Consider the following 14785-nt stretch of genomic DNA (forward strand, 5'->3'; position numbering starts at 1 on the left):
GTTGGTGCAAATCGTGTCACAAATCATCATCAAATCATCAAATCGTGTTGCCATAGGGGGGAAACGAGTGTAAGTCAGGAGTATTTCATTCATATTTTTATTGTAAAAGCGTGCAGCTGCAGCAGAGTAGGTGTGATTCTTATGGTTTACGCACAGACTGAGTGTTACAGTAAAAGGCGGCTTAAATCCACACTAGTGACACTTTGACATAAAAAAATTTGCAGTTGCAGCTGGTTTCACATTGAGACACACGAGGTCAACGTGTTCTTTGGTATCGAAACTCTGCTACAGCAAATTGGTTCATTTTCCCATGAGTAATGTGACACCAATACTGATCAGTTGTGTCATTATGACCTCCTAATTCCAAATATCGTGTAGGTCTCCCTTGTTGTGACTCATCAGAGAATGGACATGGGCCTTCTGAGGGTGTCCTGTGGTGTCTGGCAACAGAATGTTGTTAGTCGGGGCCTATGAGGGGAGGGGCCTCTGTTGATCATCCCACAGATACTTGATGAGTTTGGGATCTAGTGAATTTGGAGGCCAGGTCAACACCTTGTGCTGTTCTTCATGTTTTTTTTTTTTCACTTGTTCCTAAACTGTTTTTGTGGCTGCATCCTGCTGGGGATGGCTGCTGCCGCCAAGGAGTGTCATTGCTATGGGGTGGGGGTGCCTGGTCTGGTCTAGGTGGGTGCTACATGTCTAAGTAACATCCACACCAATGAATGCCAGGTCCAGAAGGTTCCCAGTAGAACGTTGAATTGTGTGTTGGGTGTATATCTGCTGCTCTGCACAAACAGAAAGGGTGTGTATGTGTTTCCCAATGAAGTGGTGGCAAGTAATTGCGGATGAATAATCTTCCAAAAAACGGAATTTTCTGAATGTCAACATTTATTCAGAGGAAAAGAACAACAGAAAGAGGAAATGAGAGTCTTGTTCAGTTTGGAGGCAACAAGCAACTTTTGAACTCTGAATTAGCAGACAGGGAAGTGGGGTGGGGTGTTGTATATACAACGGATGCATTTTCAGGGAAAGCTTATTCGTTTAATGTGATGTGAAGCTTATTGTGAACAAGTAATTTAAAATGCATTTGTAATTTGGATATACTCAACATGGAATAACACTAGCATATCATAACAAAATATTGGTGAAATGAATGAGTTTCGCAGCAGATAATGCGTTATTTAGAGGCTGAGTTTCGGTGCCCCATTAACTCCCACTATATGGATATACGCAGATCTAAATATCTTCTGAACGACTACAAATGACACCAAAGTATGGGTGAGTAAACGATCGTATTTTATGTCAGAAATAAGGTCCAGGTTGTAAAAAAGGATAGTTTCCCAGTTACCAAAAAGGTGCATTTTAATGTAAATAAAGTTTTCTTATTAATATATAGAGCACAGCATGTAAGGTAACCTGTGTTCCTGCCAGCTGTGACAGGATCCATTGGTTTTGCATCCTTCATTTCACACATAGTAATGTCCACTTGAAAGTAGCTGCAGCGCATTCAGGAACTCAGCTGGGCGTGGGTTTATTCTCCAGAGGAAGGAGGCTGGCTGCATGCAGAAGAAAAAATTCCTCAAAGCCAAAACGCCACACAGGCGTCACTCAGAGGAGCGGACTGACAGCATGGACACCACAGAGCTGAAGTAAACATGGCTGTTTGTAACAGTGCGCTGACGTCAGCCTGGTCCAGGTTGGTCCTGTTGTCCATGCTATGTTGTCCATGGGGGCATGGAGCTGAGGAGGGTAAGTGATCAGGTGATTTGTTCCAGTTGTTGTAAGAAAGCGATTGGTTATGTGGTAACCTCTGTGCTCTGAGTGATTCTCACCAAACTGGTGATTCATGCATAAAACTATACTCATCACCTGATTATTTAAATACATGCAGCCATAAATGCTATATTTAGTAAAGCTCATACGTATTTTTAATCTCAATAATAAACAACTAAATGAACATCTGTCTAAAACATCATGATTTCAGGTTTTTGAGACCTTTTCTCACGCCGTCTGCTAAATTTAATTTTATACTAAGAAGCACAGCTACGCTGCAAGATAGCATCAAATGTTTGGGATTCATTTGTTTACTGACGACACAGTAATAAACATAACGTGCAGTTTCTCTCCTCTGTCTAGTGGATATTTTTCACTCTGACAAACCAGCCGGAGAAAAATGGATTTCTGCCCCGAACAAAGCCGTGAGTACAGTAGCTTAACTTTGTTCCCCGTTGAATTTAAAGATACTTGCGAAAAAACAACCCCTACACGGTTCGCTTTAGAATAGCACAGCTTAGTTTATTAACTAATGGAATTAAAGAAAATTATTACAGTTAAAAAAGTTTCCCAAGTTTATATGCCAGGTACTTTATGTTTGTTTGTTGACTACCTATAGCTATAGCTATTTAAATAAACGTGGCTTTATATGATTTCCAGGTGCATATTCTAGTTATCTATAACATTTGGTATAAAGAATAATGACATATATTATGTCAGTGTCCCCATAAAATAATAAAAAAAAAGATTAATCATATATTTAGAGACGTTAAACAAATTGACCATAAATATAATAGAAAGGATAAAATGGAACAAATTCTGTGCAAACGGTGAATGTGCATTTATTTATTTATGATTTGAGTTTTTTTTTATTTTTGAATTTGCAAAAATTTGTAATCAACCTGATAATTCTGCATGTGTTATTTAGTTTAGCACACAGGAAATACAAAAAATTGTAATACTGAATAATAATTTGTTCATACCAGATGTTGAAATCATGCAATCAGTGTGTCAATGCAATAAAAATAATTAAAAATATATATATAAACAGGGTACATTAAAGATACAAAGGTGTATGAATCCAAAAAGAGTAAAGAAAATATTTTTAAAAATATATATAATAGATTAAAACTATACTTAAAAAAAAACCAAAATAGATAAAAGGAAAAAAAAATTCTAAAACAATTTGTTGTTTTTGTGCAAAATCAACCAGACGCCGCTGCGCTTGCAACCATGTGAGAATAATCTATACCCGTGTAATTTTATACTAAAAAAGTTCCTATTAGTACTACACAGAGAGACTCAAAGAAGTGTGTTATAATGACGAGGTCTAAAATAAGGCAGAAATGTGGAGGCATTATTATATCATAATAAGAACACTAAACTGTAAAACAAATTAAGCTGACTATGACTTAAAACGGATAAATTAAACCTGCAGTTATACTGTTTAGCCAAAATAAACCTGTACACTTCCTTCCCAACAGAGATTTAGCAACAGCAGCCTGCCCCAAGAGTTGATGAAACCCAGACTCAGCTAAAAGCAGCTTTGGAATTTAGTCAATTAGACGGACACAAAACATCCTTTCCATTTATGAGTATTGCGTTGCTGTGCATCTCCTCTGCAGCTTTTCAGTGACTGCTTTTATTTTTTTTTTCTCCAATCTTTACAGTGGAATGTAATCCAGTTGAGCCTCAGTACACAAAGCACCGTCCCCGTGTTCCAAGCTTGTACAGAAAGAAGGATGAGGACTTATCTGAGCCCGTGGATGGAGCGTAAAGACGCCAACTATCTACTCATGGATGTTGCGTTCGCTCTGGAAGAGGAGCCCCCCGGTGAGCACAGCTCTTTGCAGGTTCACCTGTACAACACAGACAGGCCCTTCACAACATTTCGCAACAGTGGGAAAGTCCTGGACCTCCAGACCTCCAGACCGTTCCCTGGCACCGTCCAGCGGAACCAAATATCCGACTATCTGAATCGCAGCCTGGCGCTGAGCTTGGGCTCAGTCACCCACAGAGGATTTCAGCTGGCCTTCTCCTACTCAGGAACATGCGTGTTCTTAACTTCCATCAGGCTGTACTACAGGAAGTGTCCGATCCTCGTATCTAATCTGGTCTCATTCGGAGAAACAGCGGCTGGATCGGGGCCCATCTCTGGTTCTTGTGTGAAGGGAGCTGAAGAAGTTTCTCCTCCTGTTAGGGGGTGTGGTGAAGATGGAGAATGGGGGCCACTGGACGGGATGTGCACCTGCAAACCTGGGCATCAAATAATGAACGACACATGTCAAGGTAAAGTATATTTAATTGTCTGTGCAGGTTCTCAGTCATCCAGGTCATGGTATATCCAAAACAAACGCTTAGTTTTTAGAGATGTGATGCTGTGAATAATACGGGTTGAGCAATGAAGACACCAAAAATAAAACGATGTAAAAATGTCAGACTGAAGAGGAAGAGGTGCATGGGAAAGAGGAAGTGAAAGTCATGAGCTGTGGTAATGGAAAGAGGAGAGGACGCAGATATTTTTACCACATGCATCAGCAAATAACTTGATTACTTCATCCCTCAACAAGTTGCTAATGCCAGCTGTAGGTACAGCTCAAAGCACGACACGATGTTTTGAAATATTTTGTGATGCATATAAGTATGTGGTCGTTAACAGACACCAGTCACGTTTCTGATGAGTCACGGCATAGGCTGTATATAAATATGGACAATGCGTCACCACTTCTTTGCAAAGTGACGCTATTTTCCCGGGGATACGGGCGACGCCATCTTACGACTTTGGAGCCAGAGTCTGATCAGTACGGTCCGAGAGTGGAGCCACAAAGTCGATGCCGCGATATTGATGCCCCGCCCACATTTCCTCCAGACCCACTTTTTTCGTTTAATTAATACTACAGTCTGCTCTACCTCCACCAGTTTCAAGGAAATGTTGTATTATACATTGTAGTACTTATTTAAAATAAAAATTCAATTTTTACAACTCCCACAGTGAAACAGTGCCGCTTTACGAAGCGGTTGGCATGGCAACTGGTAGTCGCCATTCTGCCACATCCTGTTTCTATAGCGTCAAATAACTAAAACGAAACCTATTTAGAAAAATTGATGTTCAAACATGCATCAACATTATATTAACTACCTAAAATGACAGAAATCATCCTTGAAAAAAATTATTTGACGTGTATTTTAGTGTTTTAGGCCCAAGTCCCACCCGCTAACATGTCGGAGGTGGAGCTTATGACCTATATTGCAGCCATATAAACTGTCAAATATGGATGGAGGATGTCAGATAAACCTGGTAATCCAAAAGCTGTTCAGTTTGGTCGCTCTGGAACTATTATGGACAGAATTTGGAGGGCTTATTGTTTTACTTTTTTAGGTGTGGAAGTTGAAAGTCAAACTCATAATAGGCGGTTTAGGCTTCTTCATCAATGTGACGCCGTAGCTACGAAGATAGCCCAGACCCTACGTAGTGGTCCACTTCGTAGTAGCGTGTTTCCTCTTTAGTATTTTCGGCTGCTTCTCCATCGCCGCAATTTTCAAATTGATTGTTTTCAATCAATCAATCAATCTTTATTTATAAAGCACTTTAAAAACAAAAAAGTTGGCCAAAGTGCTGTACACAGACATGAGAATATAAAAACACATAGAAAAATTTGAAACAAGATTAAAATCATAAAACCAGTCAAACAATATAAACAACAAGTACCAACGTCTCATGCCAAGTTAAAAGCCAAAGAGAAAAACTATGTTTTAAGAGAGGATTTAAAATGAAGAAGACAGTCGACTGTCTTCCTCATTTTAAATCCTCTCTTAAAACAGAAAGGATGTGCAAAGGCAAGTTGTTACACAGTTTGGGGCCAGCAGCTGCAAAGGCGTGGTCACCTCTCATCTTCCTCTTTGTCTCTGGGACAACCAAATCAATAAAGATGGAACACATGGAGGAAAGGTTAACTGAGGAGGTTCAGAGATACAAACATTTGTACATCTCGTCCTTGGCAGAATTTCGGCGAAAGTTTCAAAGTGTTGAAAGTGAAGCAGGAAGTAGAAACAAAAATGAACCTGACTGGCAAAAAAGACACAGCGCCGACAAGTGTTTGGGTGGAGTTGTTACAGAGCGAGCCAGACTGACCAGCGCACAAGTTAGAGATGGCTCGCAAAGGTGTAGACTACGTCCGTAGGTTATGGGTTATGGGTGAGTAAAGGATCGTATTTTATGCCAGAAATAAGGTCCATGTTGTAAAAAACAGTAATTCCCCTTTAAGTCCACAAAATAATTAAAAAATAACATAACAAAAAAAAAAGTTTGGATCTTTACTTGGATGGTAATTCAGAGGAATGGTCATTAGGTCCTTTCTCCTAAATGTAGTCGTATAAATACAATTCATTCTTCCCATCTCTCCAGCCTGCAGGATGGGCTACTACAAACCATCCAATCAGAGTGGAGGATGCCAGCCGTGCCCAATGAATACCAGGACCCATGGGGAAGGATCAGAGAGATGTGACTGTGTTCAGGGTTTCAGCCGTCTGCAAACTGACCCCGATTACCTTGGCTGCACCAGTAAGAAAACCCTGAATGTGTTTCTGGATTACACTTTACATTGCTACACTATGTAGGTTGATCACATGCATCTCAGACACCACCTACTGGTGGTAGAGGAAAAGACAGAATTTGACTTGCATTTTTTCAGAGTTTTTGTCATTTCTGCTTAAAAGTGACTCAAAACATCAGCAGATATTTCCTGACAGTGGACAATGAGAACCCAGTCAAACAAATTAAACTAAAATATAATGGTTTTGTGTTTGTTTATTCAAAGAAATTAATTATTTTCACATATTGGTGAGATGTAAACTAAGTGAACCCTTGTTTTCAGCAATAACAGCAGCTAAACGTTTCCGGTAACTGCTGATCTGTCGTCTACAGCGACTGGGTAGATGTTGGTGGGTTTCCTCACATGAACTGCTTGCTTCAGGTCCTTCCACAACATTTCTATTGGATTAAGGTCAAGACTTCCTAAACATTCATGTTGTTCTTCTTTAACTGTTCTTTTGTAGAACCACTTGTGTTCTTGGTTCTCGTTGTCTTGCTGCAGTTTCTCTTCAGATTCAGCTCATGGACAGATGTCCTGACATTTTCTTTTAGAGTTCACTGGTAGAGTTTAGAATTCATTGGTCCATCAATGATGTTCAAGACTTCCTGGTCCAGATGCAGCAGAACAGGCCCAAACCAGAACATTAGCACCCCCATGATTGATGGAGGGATGAGGTTCTGATGTTTCATCTCCAAACATGAGGCCTCTCATTTAAACCAAACTATTCTACTTTGGTCTCATCTGTCCACTAAACATTGTCCCAATAGTCTTCTGTCTTGTCCACATGATGTTTAGAAATGTTCTTTCTGGAGAGCAGTGTCTTTGTCCATCACACCATGGTTGTTCAGTGGATTCATCAACATCAACATTAGCCAATGTGAGAGAGGCCTTTAGCTGCTTAGAAGTTCCCCTGGGTTTCCTTGGGACGTCTCAGACGATTATGGAGTGATCTTTGTTGGTGGACCACTCCTGTGGAGGGGAACAGTTGTTTTCAATCTGTCTGACTGTGGATTATTTGTGGGTTCCTAACTCTTTAGAGATGGTTTTGGAACCTTTTTCAACAACAACTCTTTTTCTGAGCTTCTCAGAAAGCTCCTTTGTCCGTTGCCATCATATACTTCCACAAACATGTGTTGTGAAGAATGGAAACACGTCTGAATAGCTGATTTGGGTCTCTTTGTCTACTTTCAGGACTTATGTGAAAATCCTTTGATGTTTTTAGTCATTTTTATGCAGTAATGTATACAATTCTGAGGGCTGCAGGTACTTTTAAGCAGCAGTGTATGAATCAAGTTGTGTGATTTAATCTGCTTACTTTTGCGTCTCACAGAGCCGCCTTCTGCTCCAGTGAATCCAACCGCTCACCTCCACAATGATTCTGTGCTGACGGTGACGTGGGGCCCTCCTCACGACACAGGAGGCCGACCTGAGGTGAAGTATCGCGTCACGTGCGAGAAGGCGGCGAACGTTGGCAGTCAGTGGGAGGTGTGCGGGGACGTGGTTTTTCTCCCAGACTTGCCGTGGCTGACCAACACATCGGTCAGTGTCGTGGGTCTGAACCCACAGCTCGACTACAGACTGTCAGTGGAAGCCTGGAACGACATTTCCACTCTGCAGGGGGCGCCGCATTTATCCACCGCCGCTGTTACCATTCACAGATGTATGTAAGCGCAACTACTTCATGACATCAGTACCACATTCGGTTTTGTTTTTTGTAGCTCAGTTGTGTTTCCTCCAGGGAAGGTTCCTCATGTGGTGACCCCTCCGACCCCAGACCTGAACAGCACAGATCACAACTTAACACCTGCTCCTCATCACAAGAGTCGCTCCTCCCCCACGTGGCTCATGGTCGGCGCTTTGCTCGGCGGTCTCTTGTGTGTGACTGTATTCCTTACCGTGGCTTATGTCCGACGCCGAAACCGCAACAAACTAAGGTGAGGAGACGTCCAGCTTCTCTGTCTTCATCCTGATTGCTGTTCTTGTTGTTATCGTTTTGTCTTTGGGGATAAAGGTGAGTTTTAGCTTCACAAGCACCAGTAACCAAATATCTAGTGTTTTTAATTCGATAAAATCAAAATTAGATTAATTAGAGTTAGACTTAGACTTTATTGATCCACAAGGGACATTTGTTGGTCATAGTAGCTCTGTTGCACATTAAAAAACACTGGTAAAAATAAAACTTAAAATAGGTGTAAGATAGTTATAAAAATAAAATTTAAAATAGGTGAAAGATAGTTATAAAAATAAAACTTAAAATAGGTGTATGATAGTTATAATAATAAAAAACAGATACAATAAATAATACAAATATAAAAACAATAGATGATAAACTTCCTGTGTATATAATATATATTTACCTCTGTCTCGATTTCTTGTACATTTGTTCGTATGCAGCTTTTGTACATTTAATTTAATTGAATTGAATTATTTTTATTTATTTATTTTTAATTATTATTTTCTTATGATTTTTGCTTCGTGTTTAGTAATAATACGCAAACATTTTCTATGTATATAATCCATATTTACCGCGTCTCTATTTTTTGTACATTTGTTCGTATGCAAATTTTATTAATTTAATTTAATTTAATTTAATTTAATTTAATTTAATTTAATTTAATTTTATTTTATTATTTGTATTTTATTATTTTTATTTATTTAATTTTTAATTAAATTCTTTTTATTATTTTTTATTTTTATTTATTTAATTAATTATTATTTTTATTATGATTTTTTCTCAAGAGTATTTTTTGTTTTTCTTTTATGTACAACTGCGCTACTGTGACCAAACAATTTGCGTTGTGGATGAATAAAGTCTAAGTCTAAGTTTTAAGAGCAGAGATTTTATTTATTAAAAAAAATCATTAGCCCTTAATATGTTCCCTATGTAAAAATGTTATCCGACATTTCCAACTTTTCATTCTAAAACAATGCACGGTAACCTGTTGGCACAGCTGAAACATGAGGTGACAATAATTAACTATTAATTTCTTACAGATCAGACGTACGACCTATCTTTGACAGCCTTTCTTATCGACATCTGCAGATGGGGGATGCTGTGCCCCTGCCCGAAGGTAAGGTTCGTGATTCTGGGGAGCAGCGGATCGGACGGCATCTCCTTTATTTTTATGTTCATACAAAACACGAAGAGGAAGATTGGCATTAGTGTAAAAGTTGCCTGTTTTTTTTTTTTCTAGGTGCTTCAGAGCCAGAGGGGGTGCGCCAGCTGTTGGGAGTGGTCAGCGACCGGTTGCTGGACAGTCTGAAGGATGTCCTGGTAGAGAGACACCAGCTGACCCTGGGCAAGGAGCTGGGCAAAGGTCCGTTTAATGGGTCCACGACAAAATTAATAGATGTTGTCGACTTGCCTCTTGTGCTTGCACTTTACAATTTAACCATCAACTAGTTAAAGCAGCCCAGGATGGAACCATTGAACGCAACTTGACGAGAGTGATTAAACAAATCAAGCGCCACATAATGGATGAGAGAATATGTTCTCAAACTGCTCCCCAAATTAAAACCTTCCACTAGCCTTTCAATGTTTGACTCTTCCGTCCTGCAAACACAGGGGAGTTTGGCTCGGTGTACGAAGGCGTCTTTACGATGCAGGAAGGCACTGACGTCAAGGTGGCTGTGAAAACCATGAGAGGTTTGTACTGAAGTCCCAAACCATTATCAAAACCTCACCCTACCACTTCTTATCCGTGGTATTTATTTAATTATTCCTCTGTTCTCGCCCGTTTAGTTGGGATCCACAGCCAGGAAGACTTGCATGAGTTTTTGAGAGAGGCGGAGATCATGAAGACCTTTGATCATGAAAACGTTGTCGGGCTGCTGGGTAAGCTAAACGCTAAAACTCTGCAGGCGAGGGGGGTACACCCTGGACAGGGTTAGGGTTAGGGTTAACACAGAGAGACAGACAACCATTCACATTCACACCTACGGCCAATCTAGAATCACCAATGAACCTAACCAGCATGTCTTTGGACGGTGGGAGGAAGCTGGAGTACCTGGAGAGAACCCACGCAGACACAGGGAGAACATGCAAACTCCACACAGAAAGGAACCAGTCAGTCAATAGTCGCCCGTCCTAACTGCTAATGCATTGATGGAGTCATCTCCTCAAGCTGCTATGTAGCTGCAGCAACCGTGTTAAAGAGAGAGTTGTTGTTTTGTGTTGCAGGGGTCACCTTACAGAGAGAGCAGGACGTTACTCTGCCTGTACCGTTGGTCATCCTTCCATTCATGAAGCACGGTGACCTGCGCCGCTTCCTCATCGCTACCCGCTACGGTGATATTCCTATGGTGAGCTCCACAAGTGAGAGACAGGGCAAAAGGTCCATCGACGCACATACACTAACCCTAACCCTAACCCTAACCCACCCCATGGCAATGACACTCCTTGATGGGAGCAGCAAAACGCTTTAGGAACAACTCAAAAGCCGCACAAGGTGTTGACCTGGCCTCCAAATTCACTAGATCCCAAACTGATCAAGTATCTGTGGGATGATCCACAGAGGCCCCTCCCCTCAAAGCCCCCCCACTAACAACATCCTGTTCCCAGACCCCACAGGACACCCTCAGAAGGCCCATGTCCATTCTCTGATGAGTCACAACTGATTCGGAGACCTACACAATAATAGGAAGGTGGTCATAATGGTATGCAAGGTCAGCATATCAATCAATCAAGTGTGCAAAAACGTGAAGGGGTCTCTATTTTAAATCTATGTCGTTAGATACAACACTGATCCACGGTCTCTCTTCCAGTTCGTGCCCCACCAGACCCTCCTGCGCTTCATGATCGACATCGCGGCGGGGATGGACTATCTGAGCTCCAGCGGGTTCCTGCACAGAGACTTGGCCGCACGTAACTGCATGTGAGTCTATCGGAGGGAGACGGAGGGGCGGCTCGAAAACCAAGGAGTCCTTGTTCACATGTGACTGCGTCTCTGTCCTTCAGGCTATTAGTATTCAGCCTTGGCTCGCATCTGGGGAGGAAGCTGCTTATAGCTTCGCTGACACTCCAGACTGCAGGCCTCAGAGTGGACTGTGTCAGGACAAACTATAACTCACATTTTGTTCTGATCTTTGCCCAGGTTGGGTGACGATCTCAGGGTGTGCGTGGCTGACTTTGGCCTGTCCAAGAAAATCTACAGCAGCAATTACTACCGTCAGAAAATAACTATCCGTGTGCCGATCAAATGGATGGCCATGGAGAGCCTGTCTGAGTCCGTCTACACCACCAAGAGTGATGTGGTGAGTTTGTCGCCGTGGAGATGTGGAGACAGACATGTGTGAATGAAAAATAAAACTGATTCCTTGTTCCTTGCCTTAGTGGTCGTTTGGAGTGACCATGTGGGAGATTGTTTCCCGGGGGAGGACGCCCTATCCTGGGGTCCACAATCACGAACTACTGGACCTGCTGCTGTCTGGACACCGACTGAAACCACCTGAGGACTGTGATCAGAAACTGTGAGTTCTTGTGCATGAGAGAGATTTAATTAATACATACACTGATCAGCCACAACATTAAAACCAGGAGAAGTGAATAACATCGACCATCTTGTGACAGTTCAATGTTCTGCTAGGAAACTTTTGGACCTGGCATTCATTCATTGGTGTGGATGTTACTTAGACATGTAGCACCCACCTAGACCAGACCAGGCACCCCCACCCCATAGCAATGATACTCCTTGATGGCAGCAGCCATCCCCAGCAGGATGCAGCCACAAAAACATTTTAGGAACAACTCAAAAAAACATGAAGAACTTCACAAGGTGTTGACCTGGCCTCCAAATTCACTAGATCCCAAACTGATCAAGTATCTGTGGGATGATCCACAGAGGCCCCTCCCATCAACCCACAGGACCCAAAGGCCCCCTCTAAAGGTTAATTTAAGGTACTGCGGGACATAGACACCTTAATCTACGTACGTAGCCTGCATTAGTGCTAGCCATTTATACTTGTGCGCTTGCTCTGTAACAACTCCACCCAAACACTAGTTGGCGCTGTGTCTTTTTTGCCAGTCAGGTTATTTTTTGTTTCTACTTCCTGCTTCACGATCAACAACAGCGACTGAAACTTCCGCCGAAATTTCGCTGAAGACGAGTCGTATAAATGTTTGTATCTCTGAACCTCCTCAGTTAACCTTTCCTCCATGTGTTCCATCTTCATTGGTCCAAAACAATCAATTAGAAAATTGCGGAGATGGAGAATCAGTCGGAAATAGTAAAGCGGAAACACGCTACAACCAAGCGGACCAATCACAGCTCTTGTGGTTTGTGTCATCGAGGCACGTAATTATATTTCTGGGGAGGTGGACATCAGTTAAGGCGCTAGGATCCACATAGGGTGTCAAATTGACGCCTAAACCCCCTACAACAACAATGTGTTGCCAGACACCCCAGGACACCCTCAGAAGGTCCATGTCAATTCTCTGATGAGTCACAACTGTTTTTTTTGGAGACCTACACAATATTAGGAAGGTGGTCATAATGTTATGCCTGATTGGCGTAAGCAGAAATGCAAACTGTAAACTGAACGTACATCTCACCCCGAGCACAGTTATGAAGTCATGAGGAGCTGCTGGGACAAGGACCCAACCCGGAGGCCCGGCTTCAAGGAGCTGGTCGAAACACTGAGGGGTCTTCTGTCGGAGCTGCCGGTCCTGGAGGCGAGCGAAGAGGCCAGTTACATCAACCAGGGCCTGGAGGTCCTCGCTTCTTCTTCTTCCTCCTCCCAAGGGCCACAGGCGGATTCTGAAGGACAAGGGGGAAACGTCTACCTGCCTTCTCCTGTGGGTGCTGCTGGTGCTGCTGCTGCTGCTGCACTGAGAGTCGAGGACATGGAGACGGAGGATGGTTACCTAAAAAATACTACTTTCTCAGTAGATGACTGAGATGAAAATCACCAAAAGACAGATGTTGCACTATGTGACTCTCTTAATGAACAGTTTGTAAGTTGTTTTATGGTGTGGATGTTTTGTAGTGAATATGTTGGCTGGTCGTGAGAGAGCGTGAGAGAGTGAGAGAGTGACAGAAACCTGTTTGACTCTATCAGATAGCCTTTATCTATCTGTATATTTGGTACTTTAAACAATCTGTTACTAGTAAAAGTATGCAAAAATGTAAAAGTGCAGTTATGTCAGCAATGTTTATTTTTTATAGAGATCACTGAAAAAAACTTCCTCAACTGAGTCCTTTGAAGTTTTTTTAAATTTTTTTTTGTTTTCAGATGCGTTAAAGATGTGTTATTATTGTTTGAAAAGAGCAGAATGAGCCTGTTGCATCTGAACGCTGGATAAAGCTGAGTTTTATTGACATATGAGAGTCTATGGAATAGTTTTGACATGGGAAGTTATGTTCAAAACGCAAACGAGCCGCTGTTGGAGAAACAAACACAAATTTCCAAAAGACACATTCATGAAAAGAACTTTATACATTAATAGCCGGTGGATAGAAACTATTTTTTTCTTTTTTTTCAGTTAATCCTTAAAAAAAGCCACAAAAAACAAAAACAAATAAATCTTTACAGTGCATTAATTCTCTTCCGTAGTGTTGTGGTATTTTTTATGTCTATCTTTCTACAGATCATGAACTGTGTATAAATAATATATATTATATTTGATAAAAAATAATCTAACAATAATAATCCTTATACAGCCTATGGACTACAAATCCCAGCATTCTTGTTCATTCATCTGATAATAACCACAGACTGTATGTAAATAAGATATTTTTTTATAATTGGAATAATCTTTAAAAAGTATATAAATAATATATATTCAATTTGTACAGTTTAGGTACAGACAGGTGTGTAAAGAGACGCATATGGACTACAAATCCCAGCACTTCTTGTTCTTTTGTCTGATAATGACCATAGATTATATATACATAATATATATGTTATATTTTATAATAATAACAGTGTAATAATAATCCTTTTACAGTCTATGGTTCAGATAGATGTGTAAGGAGATACATATGAACTACAAATCCCAGCACACTTCGTTCATTCGTCTGTTATTAACCACAGACTTATATAAATAATATATATTTTTATAATAATAATATAATAACAATCTTTATACAGTATATAAATATATATATATTATACTTTATAATGATAAAATAATAATAATCTTTATACAGGCTATGGTACAGACAGATGTGTGAAGAGAAACTCATGGACTACAAATCCCAGCACTTCTTGTTCATTCGTCTGGTAATAAACCATAGACTGTATATAAATAATATATATTATATTTTATAATAATATAATAATAATAATAATAATAATAATAATCATTATACAGTACAGACAGATGTGTAAAGACAGTACAGTAAAGACAGATGTGCAGAGAGACACAAATGGACTACAAATCCCAGCTCTTCTTGTTCCTTCGTCTGGTTGTGACCATAGAC

General features: G+C 40.8%; 1 protein-coding gene across 1 annotated transcript; it reads left to right on the forward strand.

The window, feature by feature from the left end:
- The first annotated feature begins 1683 nt into the window (after positions 1–1683).
- LOC311493812 (tyrosine-protein kinase receptor TYRO3) lies at positions 1684–13720 on the forward strand. The gene is made up of 15 exons (XM_084552596.1): positions 1684–1749; positions 2137–2198; positions 3444–4062; positions 6179–6334; positions 7696–8025; positions 8104–8299; positions 9360–9436; positions 9560–9682; positions 9931–10011; positions 10108–10200; positions 10546–10667; positions 11130–11239; positions 11459–11618; positions 11698–11834; positions 12927–13720. Exons 1-15 carry the CDS (start codon positions 1713–1715, stop codon positions 13258–13260), a joined length of 2637 nt encoding a protein of 878 aa, XP_084408722.1. The 5' UTR covers positions 1684–1712; the 3' UTR covers positions 13261–13720.
- Positions 13721–14785: the final 1065 nt, after the last annotated feature.

The sequence above is a fragment of the Chelon labrosus genome (assembly GCF_963514085.1).
Source record: "Chelon labrosus genome assembly, chromosome: 1".
Lineage (NCBI taxonomy): Eukaryota > Metazoa > Chordata > Actinopteri > Mugiliformes > Mugilidae > Chelon > Chelon labrosus.